The following is a 24,882-nucleotide window of genomic DNA, read 5'->3' as shown; positions in this document are numbered from 1 at the left end:
TAGTGCCGTTGAAAAACGTGAGATTTGGGACACATTTGTTATGAGCATTTCTGCTGGACACGATTCAAAAGTTCACCAAACTTTTCAAAAAGATCCTCCACCCATTTTATATTTTTCATGCACAGCTGCACAATCTCTTCCTGTCCTAGATCTGCACTCTTCTTCTGAACAGAAGAAATCTATTTGAAAAAGAGAAGAGGGGAAAGAAAGAGACATACACATATGCATGTTAAGCTGTCAGCATTTCATTTTTATAGTATTCTGCAGTTAAATAAGACTCTTCTTTGGAAGAAAACTTCTACAATTTAAAAACAATGAAACACACCCCAAAAATGCATTTCTTAACAACTGAGCCAGAGCTCGACTCATTTCTGCTACCTGAAGTATTTCCACCAAGGATTTGCAGAAAAGAAAGGAATGGGCATTCTAAGACAAAAAGCAGCTCCTAGATTTGAGGAGTTACACACATTAATAAAATTTGTTTAGTTTATTTTGGAACAGTGAAGAATGCTTGCCTATCCTGAGGGAAACTGATTTCACACAATTCTTGTAAGCCTCATATCGGAATGTTCTGGGCAGCAGTGCCCACTAGGGGAAATCTATGTGCTCAGCATACCCTTTTGTTTGCCGTTAAGAATTAATTAAAATAGGAGGCCACAATCCATACTCATTTATCAAGAAGAAGAGAACAGTCCCTCTAGTTGGACTCAATTCTCTCAATAAATTTCCTCAATGAATGTAAAAAGTATCTCAAAGAGAACGATACTTACCTCTTCTTTACATGTTAGATATATGTGATATTTGTAATGATGGAGTGAATGATACAAAGAATACAACTGTATTTTTTCTGGATCTACCGTAAACTCCTGCAGAAAGAACAGTTATTTTAGGTAAATTCATGTTATTTTCCAAGACACAGATATGATAGACATTTTCTTCTGGAAATATTTTTTTTTCCAACAATTCAGAAATGGAGTACTCCACTCAAATAATTGCTTTGACATATTTTAGTACACTATAATTTATATGACATCATAATTATCTCCTATCTCCACCTTCCCTACCACGTTATTTTATCAAAACTAGGTTTCAGAATGCTTTCAATCCTCCTGAATGCACTGCAAGTCTGAAACGGGCAAGACAACCCCTTCTCAAAAACTAATGCAAGAATTACCAAAGCTTAACTATTTTTCTACCAGATTGATGGGTATCATTGTGAATAAACATACAGTTTGTGCTTCAGAAGAGCTGACCTATACTTACTTAACACTTATGCTACTTTGGCAAGAAACGGGAGTCTGGGCTATGTTTATAGGTCACTTGTCCAGCTGCTATTTACTGCTGGGAGGTAGGCCTACGTGGGCCAGTACCTAGCAAAGTCTAGTTATAGTATCCCTAGGAATACTACAGAAATAAACAATGTGTACATCTCAGAGCTTTACCACCTTACTTTTTAAATTTTATTTTTTTTTTTAATTTAAGATACACAGCTTCATTCTGTCATTGGAAATAAGGAAAGGAGCAATATACAACTAAATTTTAAAAAGTGTTACCTAATCTCAGTTTTACAGTATCATTAATTTTCGATCTAGACCCCATTGTATCATTTAGTTCAGAGATTTTGCAGCAAGTTTAAGAAACTGTTAAGAAACGTATCACAAGCTACGGGTGATTTTGCCACAACAGCAGTGAAGAAGGCAAGATGTGGCCACTTCAGCAACAGTCCAGGAGGCTGACTGCTATGCAGAAATGGGGTCTAAAGTTCAGTCCTTGCTCTGGTGGTGACAGAAGCAGAGCAGACTCTAGCAGGGCTCTGCTGTCTGGCATCCTACATGCGGTGAGAAGCACAGCAACAGCAGCACTCGCCTCTCCCTTCCCATCCAACTACACCTGCTGCCTGCATTACGGAAGCAGCATACTACTCAGCCTCCTGGAATCTTGAGTAGTTGCTGCAGAAGACTTAGAGCATTCGGGTCTAAACACAGAACTTAAATAGGGGAATAATTATGAAATTATTTATTATCTTTTGTCTCCCTACTGGAATATAACTATGTTTCACAGATGAATTAAAACAATGATTTAATATACAGCTTTAAATGTTCCCCTTGTTACAGAAAAAGCATCTCCTCACTCAAAGATTTTATATTTTGATAAATCTACCTAAAAACCTAATACATGAAGCAGTATTTTATATAAATGTGGTTATCATACTAAAAGTCAGATGGTGGCAGCAATAAACCCTCTGACCACTCACCTGTGCTAATTTAGTGGTTGATTTAGAAGCCCTCAGTGTTTTCTTGTTGTAAGCTTTACCGTTCATTTTGATCTTAGACACAGACGTTCCTCCACTTTTTGTCTTAGAATCCCGAGTGATCACTGTCAGTTCAGGAAAGTTTTCCAAAGCGTTCTTTAAACAGAGAACACAAAGAAAAAGGATTATGAAAAATTCCAGCAGGCCCAAACTCCCAGACTGCTGATAAATTGGCCATTTTTCTTTGAGAATTTAGAGTGCAGCCTGTTATAAAACAATTTATCCTTCCACAAAGACCTGATAAATGGTCTTTATCAGATCAAGCAACCACATACAGTTTGAAAAGCATGACCACTGGTTCTCGACTACTATAGTTTTTCAAGACGAGAAGACGCTTTTATTGTATCTCAGATTATCATCTGTGATTCTTTCATTAGAAAGAGCAAAAAAAGGCTCCACTAGGCAATTTTTACATTTTAAGATGTTTTCCATTCCATTTCTACCCAAGAATCTCTAAGGCCAAGTTACTTGGAGATGTGTAAGTACTTAATGCCTAGTCAGGCACAGGAGGTCTGCCAACACTAGCAGGGATTGGATGCCTAAATATTTTCATAGGTTTTGTCACAGTTTTTGCAAAATATGAATTATCTGCATCTTATCATATCTGTCAGGTAGAAAAGCTTATGCACAGTGAAGTACATGGTTGGCTCCAAAAGCACAAGTTTTTAAGACATATTTACTGCATGGGAGTGAATCGCATTTCTACGAGGTTTAGTTCTACATTACTTGCATGAGTAAATTTGCATACGATTTTGTTGTACAAATACAGCATTGTGTTAACAGCTGCTTTGAAATGGTTCTGTTATGCTAATGATCTGGTCATGAAAAAAACATTGAGTTAAATGAACATATATATCTTTGTATTGTGCTCCAGTATGAGGAGAGGGGTGGGAAATCAGATATAGAGAAAAATGTATCAATGCTGCAGCTTAAGGACCTAATTTGGACTATTGGGTTAAAACATGAAGTTGACTAACTTCTTATATTTGCTTTTAACAAGCAGCACTAGAATTCAAAAACCTCCCCTACCTGTAATTTCTTAGTACTTTGTACATATCAGCTATTTTTCCCTTTATAAAAAAAATCCCTCTCAGTAAAAAGCTATAAAATCTACTGCACAGAAATAGTTGCATAGTGGTAGCAGTAACCTGAACTAGCTAGCCTGTCTGTATACAATATTCATTGCAATGCTTTCAAACTGGAACAACTTCAGCAGGTTTAAGTTATTTAGTTTTTCTATCCACTCTAACTAATAGCCTTCCTGAAGGTTGACTTTGAGTGTCAAGGGCCTTTGGCCACTTCTGCCTTCCTCTGGTGAATTCCTATTAACGAGAACAGTTTATGTGGCTGGACCACTGACCTAAAATAGACAAATTTGAATTGGAATGAAGAAGAAAATACTAGCAGTTTCCACATCTTTGAGAGCACAAGACATAAAATGGTGCCAATTATTTCCAAATTAAATTTACAGAATTCAGCTAAGAGGCTTCATTTACCAAGCTTCAACTAAAGCAACAGTTATATACTTTCTAATTTTGTTTATAAAAAACTAACCCAAAGGGCTCAATAAACCATTAGAACTATAAAGAATGTTACAGGCAAAACTACCAAACACTGACTTTGTGCTAACTTTAGCATCTGATTTGGTTTGTAATACGGTGCTAAAATATTCCATATTACCTGTAGCCAGTGGGGAAAAAAAAATTAAAAAATATCTTAAATTCACCCACGCTTATAAATGCAGAATAGTAAAAATATTCAAACTGAATGACACTCATGAACGATAATGGCATTTTTCACTTATTGCTTGATTCACTGCCTCATTCAGCTCCAATATCTGAACTAATTATTTGATCAAAGCTGGAAAAGAAGCAGACTTTCCTGCATTAATCACCAGATTAACCTGAATCCTAAAGCGTATCAAACACATTTTACTAACCAACACAAATGCTTATGATGACAGTTAGGTGTTTCATTTTTATCCAAAATATTGGCTGAAGGATGGCACAAGTCAGTACCTGTCCTGGTTTGAGCAACACAGGATTAATTTCTCTTTCAGTAATTTAACTTTTCAGTAAGGTCTCTTCTAATGCTTGGGAAAACTGAACTTTTAGAAGACTCTCGTGCCTGAATTGGTGAAAATATTTAAGGTCTCAGTGTTTTTGAGTTAGCTGGGTGCAGGGACGAGGAGGAGCGAGACCTGGGCACTTGACCCAAGCTGGCCGACAGGATTATTTCATTCCATGAACAGCATATTCAATATAAATTAAAAAGTTTGCTGAAGAGTTCTCTCTCTTCCATGATTACTGCCATCCTGAGAGCTTCCTGCCCCAGTGCTGGACCCCTGAACCCTTCCCTTCCTCCTGAAGCCACAGCACTCAGTGCCCCACATTTGCTATCCACTGCTGCGAATGCACAGCTTCCTATTGATAGAATGGGCTGAGTGTAATCCTCGTATATTTTATATTGGTATTGGGATCAATATTGGTTCTTTAGTATTACGAATGTTAATTATTTAGTCTTATTCTATTAAATCTGTTTATATTTTCAACCCCCATATTTCCTTGTTTTTTTTTTCCTCCCAATTCCCCTTGCTGGGTGGGGAGGGGTTTATCGGGTGATTAATTGTCTAAACAACAATAAATTGTTGTGAGTTCTTCAAACCATAACACAGTTATCTCACAGTTTACATCACAAGCAGATCCCTTTTTTACATCCATAACTCCATTAACATCTTGCAGATCATACAGGCTTAAGCTAACTTTAGAGATATGATATGTAATCTGATTCTAAGTGAATACACAGCAAAGCTGTTGTATTAGTTATGAACTACAACTGAATAAGCAGCTGTAATTACATGTTAGTATTACAAAAGATTATATTAGTTTTTTTTCCCTTGAACTGGGAAAACCCAAAATAAGCTACCTCTCACTTTGTGTGTAGTGTGAATGTAACCAGAATTCTACAAATTTGTATCCTACCTTAATGTGGCCTAACTTCTCTGCAAAACTCTTACCACAAAAGTAAAACAAAAACGGAGGGTTAATACATGCTACCTCTCTGAGGCTCTGTGTATGGTTTGCAAGTACACAGCCCTCCCCGTGCCTTCCTACTACTGTAAGGAGGAAGCCACAAGAAATTCTGTTCAAGCAGGTACAAATTATACAGCTGTTGGGAAAACAGTGTAACCAACAATAAAAAAGTTCAAGAATCATCTGAATTAAAGCTTCACTGATGATGTTCTCATTCCTGAAACAAGGTCACTTAGTTTTCCACAAAACTTAGCACAAATGTGCTGTGGGGAAAAAAAAAAAAAAAAAAGATCTTTCAAAGATTTCATTATGAAAAAGCAGAACTGTCAAGTCTGCTATTATCTCCCTCCTCACCTAGCTCTCAAAAATACGCACACAGCAGTACAGAGACAACTAATTCTCCAAGTTTCTGTCTACTGTGGACATAAAGGGATAGGAGAAATACAGACGGAAAGAGCACGTTTGGTCTGAGGGTGTTTATAGACAGGTCCGCTTTACTGTTGTTGGTCTCAAAACTGTTACAGGAAGAAATAATCAGCCTGATTATAGGCATGGACAACTAGTTTTCAGACATGAGTGCAAATAACCTTAATTCTTCATTCACTTTACGGCACTTTCAAAATCTGCATTGTCGCTTGGAGGTTAGGTGGGAACAGTAAGAACTGCAGTGATTATCCTCCTGTTTACCTTCTCTCTACTGAGATGGTACAGCTGCTCTCTTCCCTGTCCACAGCCAGACCTGTTTTTTATTGCCATGTCAAAGCTGTTATAATATGGGCTTGTTATCCACACTTTTCCCAGTCTTCCATGCTGAAGATACATGAAAGAGCGCACAAATTAGTTGTTCTCAAGTCCCTCTGTCCTGGTTTTAAACTATTCTGATCATGTTCTCTACTTTAAAGAAGTTCAGACACCTGTTCCACAGCATAGCTATTTCATGTAGAAGTTTATTAAGGTTTTTAGGCAATACAATCACTTAACCAAAAGCTCTAGAAGGACAGCAAATAGCTTTTCTGTTGGCAAACTTGAGAAGCTTAAAAGAAAAAATGCTTGAGAATGAACCAGAAAGCACGGGGAGTAAAACTAGAACTTTACCTTTGCAGTATAAACTCCTCCATCACAAAATGTTCTCCAAATGCCACATACAAGCATTGAATTTATAGCATCTCTTTCAAATCCATATTCACTTCTGTTACAAATTTGCCTTCTGGGTTTTAAGTTGTGCCTGCATGGTACGCATCAAATGACTTATTTATAATATTACTTTAAAAATCCTAGAATTTAAAAGAGAATACCTTGACAGTATGATCCAAGCGTAATTTGGAAAGCAGCCTTTTCCTATTGTCATTCAGCATACCATCAATTTTTCTCATGTGAGGCAAAAGTAGCTCATCTAAAAGACACATAAAAAACCGCAGCAGTTGATTATTCAAGAGACACACAGTAATGAGACCTCTATTCAATCTATACTTCTACCCATTAACATAAAATGTGGAAGTAAAAAATAATACAATTTGCACATAAACTAAATTCAAACGTGAGAGAAAAATCTCTTTTTTTGGATCAGCCTGCAGTTTAATCGCTAACTGCAATCCTGCTCCTTCTCTGACTTTTCTTTGTTGAAAGGAAAAAATTAAGATAGAGCAATATAGAGCATGAATCTTAAGAGACAATTTCAAACCATTTCCTAGATAATCCTCTTTTGTGCGATACAACTGGCAGTTTTATGAAGACAAGTATGTGTTTTTGACATTCGCTGTTCCACATTACAAGAGATGACTCTGTTGGCATTTATAACAAAAGAAATTAAAGAAAGTGCTTACTGATGAAAGTTATCCGATAAACCACTGCAAGTTGCACAATATACATTTGAATATAGGCATGTGGCCATGAATGAAAATTTACAGCTCAGTATGGAGTCTTCTATTTATAAAGTCAATTTCTTTGCTTGTAGTGCACTGATGGACAACCAGAGCAAACCAGGAAAGAGTCGTCTAGAAAATGGCTTTTTTAAATACAGGCAAACAGAATATAGCACAAAACAACAGCCTGCAACTAACTAACTTGTGAAATGACTGCTCTTTTGAGACATTTATCTTTATGCATGAATGCTTTGCTATATTTTAAGAAATACAACTTTTGACTTGTATCCTGGAGTCCACTATGGTAAATAAGTTGAGACATTTTCTCCTAAAGAAAAAGTGGAATACAATTGTCTTTGGTCAGAATTTTAAGGTTTCAAAAGCAGAACAGCAGAACTTTTAATAGCAGCAAGAATCAGAAGTACTTATAGTCATAAGGGTATTTCTTCCTAAGAAAGTAAACACACTCTCAAAACACTGTCATTTGAAATAAATGTTTGCTAAGATTTTAAAAGATAGTAACAGCAGAACAAAGGGCTCAGTTCTGTCACTCACAGCACAAGCCTAATGTAACAAAGCAGACAAAACAGTATTTCCAAATTACTGTTGATTATTCCAAGAGATAGTGCAAATATATGAGTGTGCATATATATATGTATAAGTAACTTGTGTAAAGTGTTCTTCAGATGTGGGTATGCAGCTAGAAGTTTGGTGGTTGGCTGTTTTTTTTTTTTTTCTTAAAAAAAAAATATTTGCTTCACTGATTAATAACCTTAAAATATAATAAAAACATACAAATGTTAAACATACTGTACCATTGCTCTTTTCCAAGGCTTGCATTGTGTCTGGATCCAAGGCAATGCTAACAAGCAACTCCATGTAGCTCTTAAAAGTCTCTTTCATAGCTCTTGTATTCAAAAACCGAGTAACAAGGGGAGCTGGAGGTACAAGCTCTGAAAATTAATCAGAATATAGTAATTTTTTTTCCTTCAATAGTCTGCAAATATTTGTGTTTTTCAAAACTAAAGGCTTTCTCTCTTAAAACACAAGTGACCTCTACTGGTATCCCAAGAGATTAAAACTCTGTACAATCAGAAATAACACTCAAACTACTGACATGCCAAAAGCAAGTACAAACGGTACAATTTTTTGTAGAAACGCTTACAATTACTTGTTACTATCAGCATTTAGATTATCATATTTTAGGGATTTTAAACATTTTGCTATTATTGTAGATGAAAGTCTAGGGAAAAGGGATAATGAATAACTTCAATTGAGCTTAGTCCGCTAACTGCACTTTTCATGTCAATGCAAGTACCTCCTAAAACCACAAACCTCAAAGTCGTCCAACAGAAAAACATTCAAAAGCACTAATGTCACTTAGGAGCCTACATACCATCAAAGCCAAGCCCACCTACTTGTCCAACTCACAAAACCCACGTAAACCAAATTTTACCAGCGAAGCAACGCAGGCATATTTGTACTTATTCTGAGAAAGTTTTATTTTTTCAGAGACAGCAATTTTAAACACGCACATGGAGTAGTCATCAGTACTAGTAAGCACTCTGGAGCTTTTTACAGGCTCCATGTATGATGCCACTATCTTGTATTTAATTTAGCTAGCAAGGCTGTTACACTTTCTCAGATATCCACATTTCTATGGGTGACTATCTCCACCAGGTTACTTCAAATTTTAAATATGGACAGTTGTACATATTAACGATTATTTGGGTAAGTTTGCTTGGAAAATGTTATTTTAAAGGTGCTGCCTTCAGCAGAGGCACTGTTCCAGACCACCGACCCTAGCTCATCTATGGTTAAAGGCACCCAGGCCAACATGCTTTGGAAATAGAGCGATACAAAGCATGGGTACTACATAGTTTAACTTCAAACATACAAGAAATAAAAAACTGCAATAAACACTGTGCATCTGCTACCACAGGTAATCGCTGTCTACACACTACACTTCAAAAATTCCTTTCTCTTCTGGAGAATTACTGCAAATGTCGTATCTCAGGACATTCCAAGACACCACGAACGTCTTAACAGCAAATCTGCTCAGCAGGCTGCATTTGAACAGCTGGCATTTAGACAAGCAATGAAGCAGCCAAAATATCAACTGTTTTTTCTTCCTTGGGTTTTGAAAAAACAACAGTAACATCTGAATTCTGCCCACATCTGCATGCAGACAGGCATTGCAGGAATGTTATTTTAGACATGACATGGGGTCCCAATGGAAAATTAAAGAAGAATCCAATTCTTGAGACGTATTAGTAAATCAAATCGGCTCCTTCTCCTGCAATTTTACCCATCTTAGAAAGCAAGTAGTAAAAATGTATTTATCTAATTGATAAACTACATTTGTGGTAACTTCCGTTGCACACATTTGCTCACACACAAACAAGAAATAAAAAGTTTTACGAAATCAGTTTTGCATGGCACTGGCAGATTTTAGATTTTTTTTTTCCTGGGGCTAGTAAAGAAAAATTTGCAAGATCAAGCGGCACATTTTTACAAGACTATTTTCAGTAAAGTTCAAATAGGCCTAGATGCTAACAATAGTATCTCGCTCACCATCCTCATCACTCTGGGCCTCAGGTGAAGAATCAGACTGGGAAGATGAAAACTCTTCTTTCCACTTTTTCCTTTTCTTTGGTGGTGGTTCAGCCTTTACCTTTGGCTGTTTAGCTTTGGGTTTCACAGAAGAGACTTTTGTTGCTGTTGGTTTTGGTGTTGGTGGATCAGGGGTTTTGTTGTTGCTACTACTAGGTTTGCAATGAATAGTCCTGCAATATTACGAAGATGATCTTTATGAAAATAATTACCACAGAAGTTCTGGCATTAATAAAACAGCTATAGTCTTATTTAAACAGAATATATTCCCCACAGATTACATATACTTATTTCATTGTCACACGTAACTAGGAATTAGGTAATACACACTATAGTACTATATTTTTGATATAATGCTTAATGATTACTCTCAACTACCTACGATTAAATAGTATTCCAATTTTATAACTAGACTGACAGGCACAGAAAATTTAAATTGCCTAATGTCAGAAGAATTTATGAGCTACAGGAAATTGGAGTTAATATTTAAATTGATTATTTAATTTAAAAAAAAGTCAGACTGGACAGACTTGAAGAAATACTAGTAATCAATGAGATTCACTAACAAAGTGAATTTGGGATATTGTACCCATACAAAGATGGGAGAGAATATCATCCAGGTAAAAATGCAGGAAATGCAGGATCTTGAGGACTGGAATAAGAAACCAGACAATTCCTCTCCTTTCTCTTCCCACCACTCAAAACAGGAAAGCATACAGGAAACTTAATATCATAAATACGAAGTTATGTACTTTAGGACTAATAACGCATTACAGTTTTGAGAACACGGCAGGGAATACAATTCTGGGAAGTGCCAGGCAAGAATTTTTTTGTTCAAATGGGAAAGCAGTGTAACGTCCAGTAGAAACTGTTAGTATCTTCTGGAACACTGAGAATAATTCTAGTCATCTGTCAGAGATGAAGTTTTCAAACCAAAACTGATGGAGACAATAGATACTAGGACGATTAGAGAAATGGAAAGCCTGCCTTAGATGAGGAAGTTGAAAGACCTTGATTAATCCATTTTAGTGAAATGAAGACAGAGGTGGAATCTGACTGTTCTCCAGAAACATATCATGCAGTAAAAACACCAGGGAAAGACAGAAATAAAAGCCAAAAACAGTATTGAAAGAAGAACATATGGATACAAGCTAATCACGACCACGTTTTGGCTAAAAGACAGGATTGTTTCAGAGCACTGGAGGAACAGGTTCTGGAACAGTCTTCCATAGCCCAAGAAAAAAAGAGCATCAAAATCCTGGCTAGTTTAAGTAGGTCATGACTAATTTATAAAACTGATTATCTGATGGCACTGCTTTCTTTGAGAGCAAACCAGACTTAAAAACCCAGTTATTTCTTGAATGAAGAGCACTGTAATTTTTCTCATTACTGTTTACTAACATCTGATAATCTGATAAATGTGCGTTTAATTATAATTATTGAAAATCTATAGCGAGAAAACCTTCCAATATAATTGGAAGTTGTGATAAGATAAAACAAGCTAAGCATTATAGCATGACCGTTTGTACATTACAGAATCTGCAATCTCTTCCAAAAGCACAAAGTTCAACACTAAATGCAATAGCAAAACCCTTTGCAAGTGAATGACAGTGAAAAGCTTATCAGAAGGAAGGTGATGGAGGAAATCTCCAAAGTACCTGTGCGACAGAAACTTATGGTCACAACATTTTGCAGGACCAGCAGTATATTTACCCGAATAATCAAAACCATACTATGCTTGCCCTGAATTCTTTACATGTCTCTCCAGAGTGACAGATTTGTTTGGGTTTTATTTATCCTTGTTGGTGGTTTAAAAGCGATACTACTGTAATTACTGATTTTAAGGCACGGATAGAGGTTACCTGGGACAACTCAAAGGTATAAGGCTTTTCAGGGTGGGGTGATGGGGGTAGGGCAGGTGCAATAAGAAAAGTAAAGTACCCTCAGTGTGCAAGGACATCCAAAAGAAGGAAAAACATCCTTGCAACAACCAATTTCAACAATCATCTTTTGTTTTTAAATTAAGTTTTCAGGATCAAGAAGAAAGCAGGGTACCTCTAGTATACTGGGACACAATGGTCGTTAAAGCAATATGGAAAAACATACCTAATTTGCAAAGAGAAAACAACGCAAAAATTTAAAAATCAACTGTAGGCTTCTATTCTTATGTTGAGTAACGGGGCAAAAGATGACAGAAAGAAATAGCGTGTGGGGCCCTAACACCTCTAAAATGAAGGATTACAGAAATCCACAGATTCAAGGTAGACAAGTCTTGATATGGCAGGAATTTGTATCTCATTTCCTAAAGCAAAACACACAGTTCTCAGTTTCCAACTTAAAGCCGACTTAACATAAGCTTTAGTTATAAATCTTGTTTATTAAACTAGGTGTGTCCTTAATATGAAAACAATATGGCAAAATGAAAAACAAATTGAAATAAAATACCTTGCTGACTGTACAGGCTTGCTTCGTGGTTTTTTTGAACATACTCTGACATATTCCTTTTTGTTTGCGTTTTCAATGAACTTCACATACACTCGTTTGTATTTTGTTTTTGCATCCCCGAAATACCCAAGATACTAAAATAAAACAAAAAAAACCATACAAGTGTTTCTGTTAAGTAAAATTATTCAGTTTAACAATTAAAAATTTAAATACTAAAGAAAAGACGTCAGTTTAAAAACAACCTGTTCACATGCAAAGATGAGCCATCCTACAGCACTTATAATTTAAGAAAAATTCTCCAATGGCTTTCCACATACTACTAAAAGTAAGAAAATAAGGCAAGAGGTACTTTGGGCTTCATTTTCTCTCTTTATTTAATCCTCCCCATGTGTTATCCCAAAAGGATTATCTGCCTGGCAAAAGGCTGCCTGTTGAAATTGTATCCTATCTGTATCCTTCCTGTTGTGGAAAGCAGTGGTTTCACAAGCCTGCTTCCACTGGCTTTATTTTGGTTGTGAAAAATTGTTCCTTTACACAGCCTGAGTGATACCAAAGAACCCATGCTGGAAAGCCAAGAATCTGCCCATAAATATATTTAGAGAGAATTTTAGAGTAGGAGGAAATCAAAAAACCCTTTTTTCCCCCCTCCTCTCCCAAGGATGCTTGCTAGGAATGTATGTCAGAATCACATTTTATTTTGTTTCCTGGACTTCCATTAAGGAAATCAGTTCCCATGATGCTTCATAAGGAATTTGTAAGACTCACACTGTTAGTAGCAGCAAACTCTCTCTGTCCATCTCGCACTTCAGGAACAAACTTTTGCAATAAAGCCTTCTGTACTTTCCAAATAGCTGGAGGCTCTTTTCCTGTTTGCAAAGCAACCTGTAAGAACATAAAATTATCTGCTAAAAACAGTACTTATTTTTTCTCCCAGAAGTGTGTTTGTGCATTGTATTTTTCGAGCAAGTTACCCAGGAATAAAATGGAAATAAATAATTCGAAATTCCATTCCCTTAGTCATTACGTGCCATTTGCATCAAGACAGTATGACATGAACTACAATAATCTACAAACTTTACTTTCACAGTGATGAAGTTGTGCCAACCAGCTTTGCCTACAGCATGATGTCTTAACTCATGTACCACGCAACTGAGCCACAGAACTTTATTTTTTAAAACCATATAACACTTTTCTATTTTTTAATTCTTTTGCTCTGTGAAATATTTTTTTAAAACAAAAATACAAGAACCACAAAAAGTAGCAAAAAGCTTGCAGATCCCTAGAGATTCTGTAGCAGAAGCCCAGGTACATTACAGCGTGATATTTGCATGAATGTGAAGAGAGATAGTTCAGTATGAATTAGTGAACCAGATTTTACACTTTCAGTTCAACTTAACTGTAAAAAAAAAAAAAGTTAAAGAGTTTGACTTGATTTTCTTCTTCATGCAAACTATGTTAACAACAAATTTGTAATTATTAGCTCTAATGAGAATTCTCTACAAATCCTACACACAAACTACTAATTCAAAAATTCCCTTTTTGGAAAACATCATCAAATATTGGTTCCTTTTTCATGATTGTTTAAATAACTAAAGAAATAAACACCACAAAGCTTAAAATTCAAACTATCTCGTAACAAAACTTAATCAGTTTTATAAGTGACAAGGGAATATTTTTATAAACTGGTAACACTTGTCTTATGTGACAAAGCTACATGAATTCATTTGAAACAAGCTCAAGAGGATGAACACAGACAAGTAATCAAAAGTATCAGAAATTAACAGTAAGAATATTTCTGGCTACGATAGCAACAAAAGGAAAGGCAAACATGCAGAAGAACTTAAAATGGAGAAGCAACAAAAACAAAACAAGAAATCAAGATCAAGGAACATTCCTATAAACTCATGTAAAAAGCTGCCCTGGTTGCTTATGGAAGCCATTTCTTGTTGGAATGGCAAGCAGAACCCCTTCCAACAAAGAAAAGACAATTCCAAGATCTTTTGCAAATGTCCAAATGTCAATTCCTCCACACCTCACACTTGAAAGCCTGCTATCATCTTAAAAAAAAAAAGTAGTAAAAAAATTATGCTTTTTAATATTAAAAAAGGGTAATTCCAAGTTCTCACAGAGGTTACCAGCACATAGATTTGCTTTATCATGCATGTAGCATAAAATGGATTATGTACATACAAAACAGATTCATAACCTGCACTAGAAAGACACCTTAAGGCATCCTGGCAGCATCCAGGGAATATTAGAATAGAAACAGAAAACTTATCTGCAGCCTTTCCCCTTTTGGTAGTTTATTGAGGCTAAATTCATATGCAGGACTTTGATTTATTTATTTTTTTTCACTGTGAGTATTTGGTTTACCTTTAGTGTCTCTATGTCTTCAATCTTCACTACAAATTCATCACGTTCTCTGTACATGCCCTCTCCTCCACTGTCCGTATTCTCCTCATCAGTACATCCTTCTATTGCAACAGTTGCCTGTATTTTTGCCAATTGGTCTGAAGTCACAGCATCCTGTTGAGCTACTTTTAAGGCATCAGCTGGATTCATTTTGTCCTGCGCATTGACTACAGGAGCAGTTGTCTGTGGAGATTCCTGCTTTATTACAGCAGTAGTGGCAGCAGCAGCAGCAGTAACAACTGCCATTTTTTCAGCTTCTGAAGAAAAAACCCAAATTTTAGTTAAATTATCAAGTATTAGCAATGTAAAAAGAGAACTAGATTTGTTTTTCTTCTTTTCTGTTACAATACATATTAAAAACAACTACTCTAGGAAAAACACCTACTCTAGGAGTTAAAATAGAAACATTATTTTGGCCACAACTAGACTTTAAGCAAAACCAAAATACTGTGGCTAGTATACCTCTGTATTAAACTGCTGCATCTATTAGCATCTAGAAACAAAAAAGGTGAGTGCTTTAGGAAACAAATTGATAGTTACAGACAAGAGCATCAGGAAATACTGTTGTACTTTGTGTGAATAAGCAAATACAATAGTAAAGGTAGTAAGTAGTTGTTTTAATTTGGATAGGGAAAGAGAAATACACACAAAATGCAAAAATATTTGCTGTATGACATTTAGATATTTATAATTTATATCTTGTAATAATGTAACTGCAAGTTCCAGATTAAAACTTGGGCAATATCCTCGTAATTTTAATATTAACAGAGGTGAGCAATGAGAACTGACGATCAAAATAAAAGACAGGAAAGAACATTCTTCTCAGTGCCCCAGAGTCAAAGGAAACTCCCACCTTTCAAAGTTATTATTCTCTCCCACCTGAAAAAAATTATAATCCTTTTTAGATATTACTTTACACTCTTTTATACATATTAGTTTTAACACTGACTTGCTGATCTAAGAGAAATCAAGTTATATTAGCTACAGCGTAATTACTAACATCATTTAGGAGACTGGCTTCAAACTTGAGAAGACAACCATTTTACAGTTTGTTACAATCACTGTTATTTGTTGAAATTTTCACTTGAAAAAAAATAGAAAAAAGATAACGTGACATGTATTTTAACAAAACTGATCCAAAACAAATGATGTAAATATGTGTTGATCCAAAAGCTATATACCAGATACATGAAGATTCATTAAATCATTTCAGTAAAATTGCTAAGCCATGAAATACGTTCTTCTGGATATATCGTATCACATTATTGCAAATATGTTGTATTTCTTTGTTCAGTGAAATCTATGACAGCTTTAATTAGACACAGCATTATTAGTTCCCCATGTACATTTACACATTCTTCAGAACAGCAGATAACTGTACATACACTACATAATACTACCAACAAAAGACTATGTTTTAATATTCGTCTTTCCATATTTATGTACAAAAACAGACAGAAGGAAGGAATTACTTGAAAATCTGCAAAATAACAGCAAGTAGGAAAGAAGTCATTACTAAGCACCTTGTATGATGTACAGTCTTGTACACAACAAAACAGGAAGGTGAACTCAAGGAATTTGTATTACAACCTTATCAATAATAAAGAAGATACAGTAATACTGTAAAAGAAATAATTGCAAATAAAACACAAATGGAAATGCCCATCCAACAAAAAACTTCTGAAGTATTTCCTTAGGAAGTTGTACACAGAACATGGCTTATTAAAGCTAACGAGTTTCAGTGAGAGGCTAACCGTGGCATTGTCCAAATTTGGCCTTTCTGAAGGAAAAAAGGTCACTGCTTTCTTGTTTAAAATACATATTCAACTGAAAGAAACATGAGAAACTTCATCTTATGTAACAGACTTTTCCATGAACTTAACATAATTTAATAGAAATCTCCACAGAAGAAAATAGAACAGTAATTAGGGTGAGGTATTGTTAAGTATATCATGTATTCTGTAACCTTTTTCTGATATTTTAGGTCTGATTATTACAATTTAAGTTCAATTGTGCTACGTATTTTTCAGTAAATCACATCAACTCTAGAGAAAAAAAAAATTCTCCTTCTCTCCTTTAATCTAAAAAGAGAAAAAATTACGTTCTTCTATTTTGTTAAGAACCAGCCTATGGGTTGTGGGTCCTGAGAAGAGTTGAAGAAGTGTTTCATTTTCTCCCTGAGATTATTTTGGAAGGCAATGGTATTTCTCTGGAATTAGTACAGTTTTGTGATTGGCCGGATAGTTTTTAATTGCTTACCAGAGAAAACAAACTTTACTGAAAAGGTCTATCTAGTAAAAAATATGCTGTATGTCGAAAATACTTCAAAACAAAGCAGCATCAGTTAAAAGCTATGAACACCGACTTACAGCACAGATGTAAACCAAGTGAAAATGAAAAGTGCGTGGAAAACTACTGATGAGTGGTTGCTGCTTGCCCCTCCCTACCCAAAACAACCCTTCCCAGATTTCGTTCTTTTGTTAACAACACATCAACATGAAACTACAGCACTCCTGATTCATATGGCTGAAATCAAAGTCAAATGAGTCCCACCTTGGACAAGACTAGCCAAACCAGTGCTCAGTTTACAAGTGCAAAACTTGTTTCCATAAATATATTCTGTGCAACTCTATCTAGGAAGAATATAACCTCTGCTGATGGCAATTATTAGCATGTTCTCTTGCAAGAATTTTTTTATAATCAATTTAAAACTCTGACATGATAGTTTGGTGAGGTTTCCAGATGAAAATCATAGTCAACACACCTTTTGAACATTATTTATTATGTTTGTGATTAAAACCAAAACCAATCAAAACCTTTACCTGAGTTCAAGATAGCTAAAATTATTCTTTATTTTTTCCCCTTCAGCTACAGAAACCTCCTTCAACATATGCACTTGTAGTAACTGTTTTACCTGATTTGTTCTTTCTGTCAGATGTATCATCCAGGGCTGACAATGCAGTAGAGATGCTCTTCTGAAGATCATGGTTACCCCCCACAGAATCATCTTCATCAGAAGAAAATGAAGGCAATGTTTCTAAATTTTTCTTAAGTTCTTCATCAACTTTTTTGGTTGGACTTTCTCCACTAACCTCAGCAGCTACAGGTGCTACTGCTGCCGCTGCCGGCTGAGGCTTTGCAGAGGACTGTAGGCAAGGGGCACGAACCATTTGGGTAACTGGTCGCCTAGTCCTGTTTGGCATTCGTACAGCTGGAGCTGAAAACTGTTGCCTTGGCCCAGACTTTAGAAAGTCTAAAAAAGATGCGATAAATCCTGTTTTGACTTCAGGCTGTTTTTCTTCAACTTCTTTAATTTTTTGCCTCATTCTTTCCTGATGCTGGTAAGTATCATAACAACTTTCAGAAACAGGAGAAGAGTATGTCAAACAGGAGTCGTTTCCTCTTGAGTTTTGTCGTTTACACTGTCCACTTCTTTTAACCTGTTTCTGAATTGCACTGTCGTCTTCTGCAGCATTTTTGTTCTGGCTTTTTCCTTTGCTTTTTTTCTTCTGAGGGTTCCCTTGAGTTAAATCTTGGCATTCTTCTTCAGGTCTACTAATGGTTCCATCTCCACTTTGGGGCACAGATAGTGGCTGCAACTGACCCTTTGACTGGTTACCTGCTACTGTACCATCATCACCACCCATATTAAAGTCATTCTCTGAAGCAGCACTTTCTTCGCTTAGACTCTTACCGCTTGAAACAAATTCTGTCTCTCGTGCATTCAATGCGCCATCAGCAGAAGTATCATTATCTTCTTCAGATTCATGATTGATGCTAGATTGTTTCTTAACTGGAACAGACCCTTGTTCTTGCTCCTCTTGAGCAGGGCCAAGGCTGGGAGAGGTTATTCTCGTTGCTACATTTTGATCAGGGTTTTCAATGTGTTGTTGATCAAGGTTCACAGTTTTTGTCTGTATTGTTGACACCGGTGTAAGATTTATAGTAATTTGGCCTCCATTCAGAGAAATATTACTTATGTTTGCTGGCTTTCCAACTACAGTAGGTGAGGCACCGAGAGCAGAAGACACATGTCTTACATCCATTGATCGGAACTGCGTTTTTGACTCCTCGCTATTTTCAACAGACTGGATTTCCTCTTCGTTAGAAGCTGATTTGGCAAAGTCAGATGGTGTCACTCCACAGGCTGCTGCTGCTAAGATGTCATCTACGTTGGATAATATATTCCTCTCATCGCTGAGAAGTATAGATTCTGGGAAACATATTGAACTAAGAGAAACAAACTGATTTTTTGAATCATGTTGATTTGTCTGAGTAAAATGATCTCTTGTTGTCAAATGTTGCTGTAGTGGTTTTGAGGGCTCAGAAATGTCCATTTTCATTACTTCAGAATTCTGAGTATGAAGCTGTTGCTGAGAATGACCCCCATTACTTTGAATAATATGACCATCCATCTGAAGGAATGGATGTGTCACCTGCTGAGGACTCTGTATTCTTTGCACTTGTGGTGACACCTTTGCTTGTCCTAAACCTGACTGCAGTATTGACTGATGAAGAATCTGCAAGTCACAAGCTGACTCCAGAAGTACCTGTGCGCTGGGCAAACACAGCTGAGGACCATGTCTTAAAGCATGAGGTTGAACTTGCGATGGTGTACTAATGACTTGGCCTTGCTGTTCTTGAGCTTTACTTTCATGTACCTTATGCATAAGAGAATGTTGCTGGTTTAGTTCTTTAGCACTCACAGTTACTTGTGTTGTTTGCATTAAATTAGCTGTCTTTTTTATATCATGGCTTAGGCTAGTGATATGGCCAATGTGTTGGGAAAGCTGTTCCACAGAACTGACCATTCTTTCATCTTTTTTTGTTCCTTGAAGAGTTAGTCCAACAACTTGATCTTCAAGACGAGAGTTACTTCTGATTACACTTTGAGAGTATCTGCAATCTGCTTTTGAGACCCTATAGGATGCATCCTGAGCATTGATCTCCTCATCGGTTAGCCTTTGAGTGGAAGATTCAAGAGTAGCTTGCTGTTGCAATGCCTGCATATCCTGCATCGATAATTCCTCCTCTTGTTTTGACGAGGCATACAAATTAGAGTCAGACTTCCTTTTAACATATGACTTTGTTTCTGAGGAAGACCTGTTGTTCTGCAGTGTCTGTGAATGAGCTGGGGATGCAAAAGGAGGAGACTGCACAGATGGCAAAAACTTTTGAGACTGTGGAGAGGAGGATTCTTGTGACTGCGAGTTCTGAGAAGAATGTAAAGAAATATAGCTCTGATTAGGACTCGAGGCTGGAAGAGTTTGTATCCGAGGAGAGGCATTAAAGGAAAGAGAAGGCGATGTTAATGTTAAAGACTGTCCTGAAGAATAGCTTTCTGAAGGACTAACAGCTGATAAAACTTGTGATTGAGATGAAAAACTAACTTGGGATTGGCTAACTGGAGATAAACCCTGAGAGTGACTAGAAGAATAGCTCTGAGATTGGCTGACTGAAGAATGTTCCCTCGTTTGCCCAGAGTAGTTCTCATTTGGAACTGAAGTCAATACCTGCTCCTCTGAGGAGTAACTTAGAGTTTGACTATCAGAAGTAATAGTTTGCGATTGCCCAGAAAAAGTCAACGTTTTATACAGTGAGGGCAGCTTCTCAACCTTGCTGGACGAGAAATCCTGTGAGTGACTGACAGGTGGCACATTCTGAGCCTGGGACGAAACATAGTTTTGGGACTGGCTGACCGACAAGAGGCTTGGGAGCTGTGCTGTAGAATAGATCTGTGCTTGGCCTGTAATGACAGAACTCTGGTTTTGTGCAGTTTTGGCATAGCTTTGTGTCTGCACAGTGGGAGCTACACTTTGAGGTTTGGGGGTCTTTGTTGACCTTGGAGGCTGCTTTGCGGAACAGTTTTTCACTTTTGCTGTAGAAGCAGATGGAAAACCAGGTGATGGAATTGCAGACGTGTACGACTGAGCAAGTTCCACTGTGACTTGAGAAGTCTTCTGTTGTGGTCCTCCATTGCTCACCTGAGTAACATCTCCAACTGGACTGCAGGATAATGCTGAGTGCCTAGATGTATCCTGAAAATTAACTCCACTTGTACTCGTTAAATAGCTGTGTAAGGAATGCTGTGAAACAGTCAGTTGAGCCTGAACAGACTGAGTACTTGAAGGCCGCTGATGGTGTTTAATAACACTACATTCTCGCTGAAGTGCTCTATCGATAGAAGCAGTGGAACCAGTAAAGACAGATGTGCTATATGCCTGAGAAACCTGCTGAGGTCCTCCAAGGGTTGAAGGCAACAAACTAAATTGAGGTTGCAAAAGATGGGGTGCAGATTCTTGAGCAGAACGATAGGTTGATGACTGAGGTGGTATACTGGTACTTAAAACAGAACTGCCTAGGCGCTCAAACGTCAAAGCAGTTGGAACAGTGCCTTGTGATGTTTTAATCTGTAGTAACGGATCATGGGTAGTTAAGAGACCATTTGACGTAGCACTGAAAGTAGTATCTTGAAGAGTAAGAGAAGGGGTAGTAGCAAAGTTTCTACTGCTGAAAGTGTTGGGATGCTGATATGCTGATAAAGCAGATGTTGGTGGAAATGTTCCAGAGGTTGGCAAAGCTCCAGTAACAAACAGTTCTGTGGCTGTTGAGGAATGCATACCTGGAAAAAACAAAAACAAAACAAGAAGGGAAAAAGAGCATAAGGGAGCTTTACAAGTTACAACACTGCATTTCCATAACTCATTTAATTGTAAGATATTACAGCATTTACAAATATAACCTTCTTTAGAATCACCACCAACTTTTTCAACAAGAACATATAAAGGGAGGCACTTATCGTGGGTAATTTTCAAACTGGAAGTGCAGGTTTTTTAAGAATTCCAAATTCTGTATCTACAGTGAATTGCCGAGGGAAAAAACTCATATCCTTAAGATGCAAATTGCAGATAATAAAATTGTACAAGATTAATTCTGCTTTGAAACTGAAGGCTCTTTATTAGTTTTTATTTCAATTTAAAAAGAGGTTCATAGCAGAGGACAGATCAAAAGCCCTGGACACCTTTAATATACAGCAAAAAGGCAAAATTACACCACAGCATTGTAATACATACACAGTTAAAGGAGCAATCCCATCTCCTGTGTTTACCCTCACCAATACTTTTATAACTTATTTTATGTGAAACATTTCAGAGCTTACAGTGAAATAACTAATACACTTTGTAATATATGCTTCTTAAAGGAGGGCTTTGACTTTCAATACAAAGAATAAATATGATTTGTATGCTTTCTAAAGTAAAATACTGGAGTCCAACATATCCATAGACAGCAACTATCTGCACAGTGCAACAGCAACTATCCAACTGAAATGTATAATATTACTTATTTGCATCCGGATATTGATATGGCATCTTGGCTTAAACAAGATTTCTCAACAGAATAGACTACTCCAACTGAAATAGGAGTGTGAAATTCCCTTGCAAGCTTTGGGGCTTACAGCAGTGAACCATGTCGTTCAGTGCTTTTCACCTTGTAAGTTGTAGGCACTGTAAAGGCATCAATTTACACTGGAAAATTTGCGAGGGTATGTAAATCAGAAAAAATTAAAATTACTGGTATAATTTGACCTTTTTCAGTTCTTCTCAGATACTCAGAGCTTTTAGCTTCAGATCATTTAAGAATAAACAAAAAACCTCTCAGTAAATAAAGCTTGTTTTGACACAAATGCTTTGGTTTAAAAAGAAATAATCCATTTCCATTTTAAAATGTATTAAGCCCTCTTAAACTGATTGCAACTTAATCACACAATTGCTTTGGAAGTTTCAGATGAAGCTGCAAAAGAAAGTCTTTGTTTCTCCCTTTCAGTTCAAGACAAACTGATATGAAGAGACACGGTACTGAAGGAATGCCAAGGTATTTTTCATGAGTCAACAATAAGGTCTTTTTGAGTAAGAAAGTATAAGCAGTGGTTTAATGCTTCAGTTTTTTCCTATTCAAAAAATCTGCAACATCATGTACAACTGGGTTCTCTTTCACTGATCCCTACCACTAGCACAAAGGTAGGGGCATCCAGAAGCATCAAAGAAGGGAAAGAATTTATACTTATTTTAACTGCAGGTGTTCGTTTCTCATCTAACCTGTATTTTTCCCTTCTCTTCCCTAAATTAAAGCCCTTCCTACTATGCAGGTAATTTCTTAAACAGACAAGAGCCATTCACAGAAGCACTATTATGGCAGAACTGCTGGGGTTTATATTTTACTTTCGTAGAGGAGTAGACAAAAAGTATGGCAAAGGTAGTAAGTTGTGTGCAGAGACAGCTCCCACTACCCTAAGAAATCAGAACACTGATAACACATCCCATATATCAAAGGAATACTTGGTAGGATAATATAACAAACACACTGTTCCTCCTTACCCCCTCCCCCTCCCCCCCAGTCAGCAGTTACAGGGTTTGGAGAAAAACCCAAAGTGAAAACCCTTCTAAAGAAAGAAGGGTTGCTCTTGAAGAGCAAAGAGCATTTGCTTTCCCTCATCAAAAAAGTTTGTAGAGAACAAAGCTCTCAAAAGACACCTGGGAGGATTGAGGGATACAGAAAAGCAGCAAAAGTATTAAAGGACAACAGAAAGCTCAGAGAACTGGTAATATTGAAAATGGGCTTACTGATGAGTTCTTAGTAATGAGTACTGAGAAGTCTCTCAATCACTGGTATCAACATCAACCCCGACCCACAGCATGTCTCCCCATTCTTCACAATTCACTGTTAGGCAGGCTGCAATGGAGAAAATGCTAGGACGAAGAGAAAAAAAGATTTCTTCCCAGCTGACAATCTGATGTGAGGATGGGTCATCACAACTCTAAACACCACTGATTTATATTAAGATTTTTTAACAGACTCACAGTGTGCCTCTTCATCTGTGCTCCCACATATCTGCTTTTGTCCATGGAGAATAAAAAGCCACATTCTCTCCTCAACTTTTTGAGTAGCTCTTCATGGAATGCAGCCACACATTACACTTAACACACCAAGTGCAAACAGTTCGAAAGGACTGTTGAATTCTTCCCTCTTCCTACCTTGTCTCCTCCCCTAAATCAGAACCAGTGATAATACAGCTGCACTGAGACGCAGATCAGCTTGCTGATACAGTGGAAAACCATCCCACCAATGGAAAAAAAACACCCAAACTTTTTCTGTCAGATCAGTGAATAGATCTGATTCACTGCACAGCTGCATAATCACCACATAAGATTAAGCATAACTTGAAACTACCCACAGATGCAGTAGCAACACTTATCTTGGTGTGGCTGTCTACAGCAAGCTCAAAATATGCAAGGTTTCCTGCTCTGCACAGAAGGCTTGACAGATGGGGGAGGTTTACAGAAGGCAGTCAGTCTGCCAAAAAACCCGGCATGTTTATTTGTAAATTAGATCACTTATTTCTATGTGACATGCACCTCAGACACTCTTTTTGAGAACACCTTGCTCATTACTACTGTGTACAAAAGGGCTAAAGTTATCTGAAGACTTTTAGTAGTAATATCACAGAATAACTATGACAGGGAACAGAGTTTGAGAACGAAAGATCCGCTATGGTGTACAGGTAGTCTACCTGAATATGCTTATTGTGTTAGCGAGACTAATTTCAAACGAAGTTGGAAAATAAATTTGACTCATTGAACAAAGTAATATCCTATACATCTAATTCCTTCTAAAGAATTAGAACTTCTGCTCATATAAAGTATTCTTCTAATATAATTCTTCAGCTAATGTAATTTCATTGGTTTTGAGATTTTTAAATACTGAGATGGAAGACAGGTAGAAGACATGCAGCCTTTTCAGCTAGTCAGGATATTTTTGTTTCAAATTCTCTCAAACATTCAACATAATCATGACAACATTTTATTTCAAGAGAAATATTTCACCTGTCTGCCAGGAAGGAGCCCTGAACTGTGGTAAAAGGGTAGATCCTGAAGACACTGCTTGAGCGGTACGAGACTCAATAGCAGAGAGAAAATTCATAACTGAAGAAGCTTCCTTAGTGTTGCTTCCAGCACTGTGCATACTGGTATCAAATATTCCTGAAAGACCTAGATGAGGGTGGAGGGAGATGAAACAAAACACGCAGTTCAGATGCACTTCAGAAGATGCTCAAACAAGTAGCAAGGATATACATTCACAGTTAACTAAAAATAACCTATGAAACATTAGCAATACTATTAAAGTACATTGATTTTTCAGTGTTTAACTG

General features: G+C 36.8%; 1 protein-coding gene across 2 annotated transcripts; it reads right to left on the bottom strand.

Annotated features, from left to right (window-relative positions):
- Positions 1–24,710, bottom strand: QSER1 (glutamine and serine rich 1). 2 transcript variants are annotated; one of them, XM_082485969.1, is made up of 11 exons: positions 24,557–24,710; positions 17,572–21,297; positions 14,637–14,932; positions 13,029–13,145; positions 12,264–12,397; positions 9,780–9,991; positions 8,021–8,158; positions 6,639–6,736; positions 2,255–2,407; positions 771–866; positions 1–179 (listed from the first exon to the last, which is right to left on the bottom strand). In XM_082485969.1, exons 1-11 carry the CDS (start codon positions 24,693–24,695, stop codon positions 39–41), a joined length of 5,250 nt encoding a protein of 1,749 aa, XP_082342095.1. In that variant the 5' UTR covers positions 24,696–24,710; the 3' UTR covers positions 1–38. The 2 variants fall into 2 exon arrangements, with proteins under 2 accessions (XP_082342095.1, XP_082342094.1); XM_082485968.1 differs by having other exon boundaries at positions 17,590–21,297.
- Between the last annotated feature and the right edge of the window lie 172 nt (positions 24,711–24,882).

The sequence above is a fragment of the Vanellus vanellus genome (genome assembly GCF_965231255.1).
Source record: "Vanellus vanellus genome assembly, chromosome: 6".
NCBI lineage: Eukaryota > Metazoa > Chordata > Aves > Charadriiformes > Charadriidae > Vanellus > Vanellus vanellus.
This window is presented reverse-complemented; position numbering and strand designations above follow the sequence as displayed.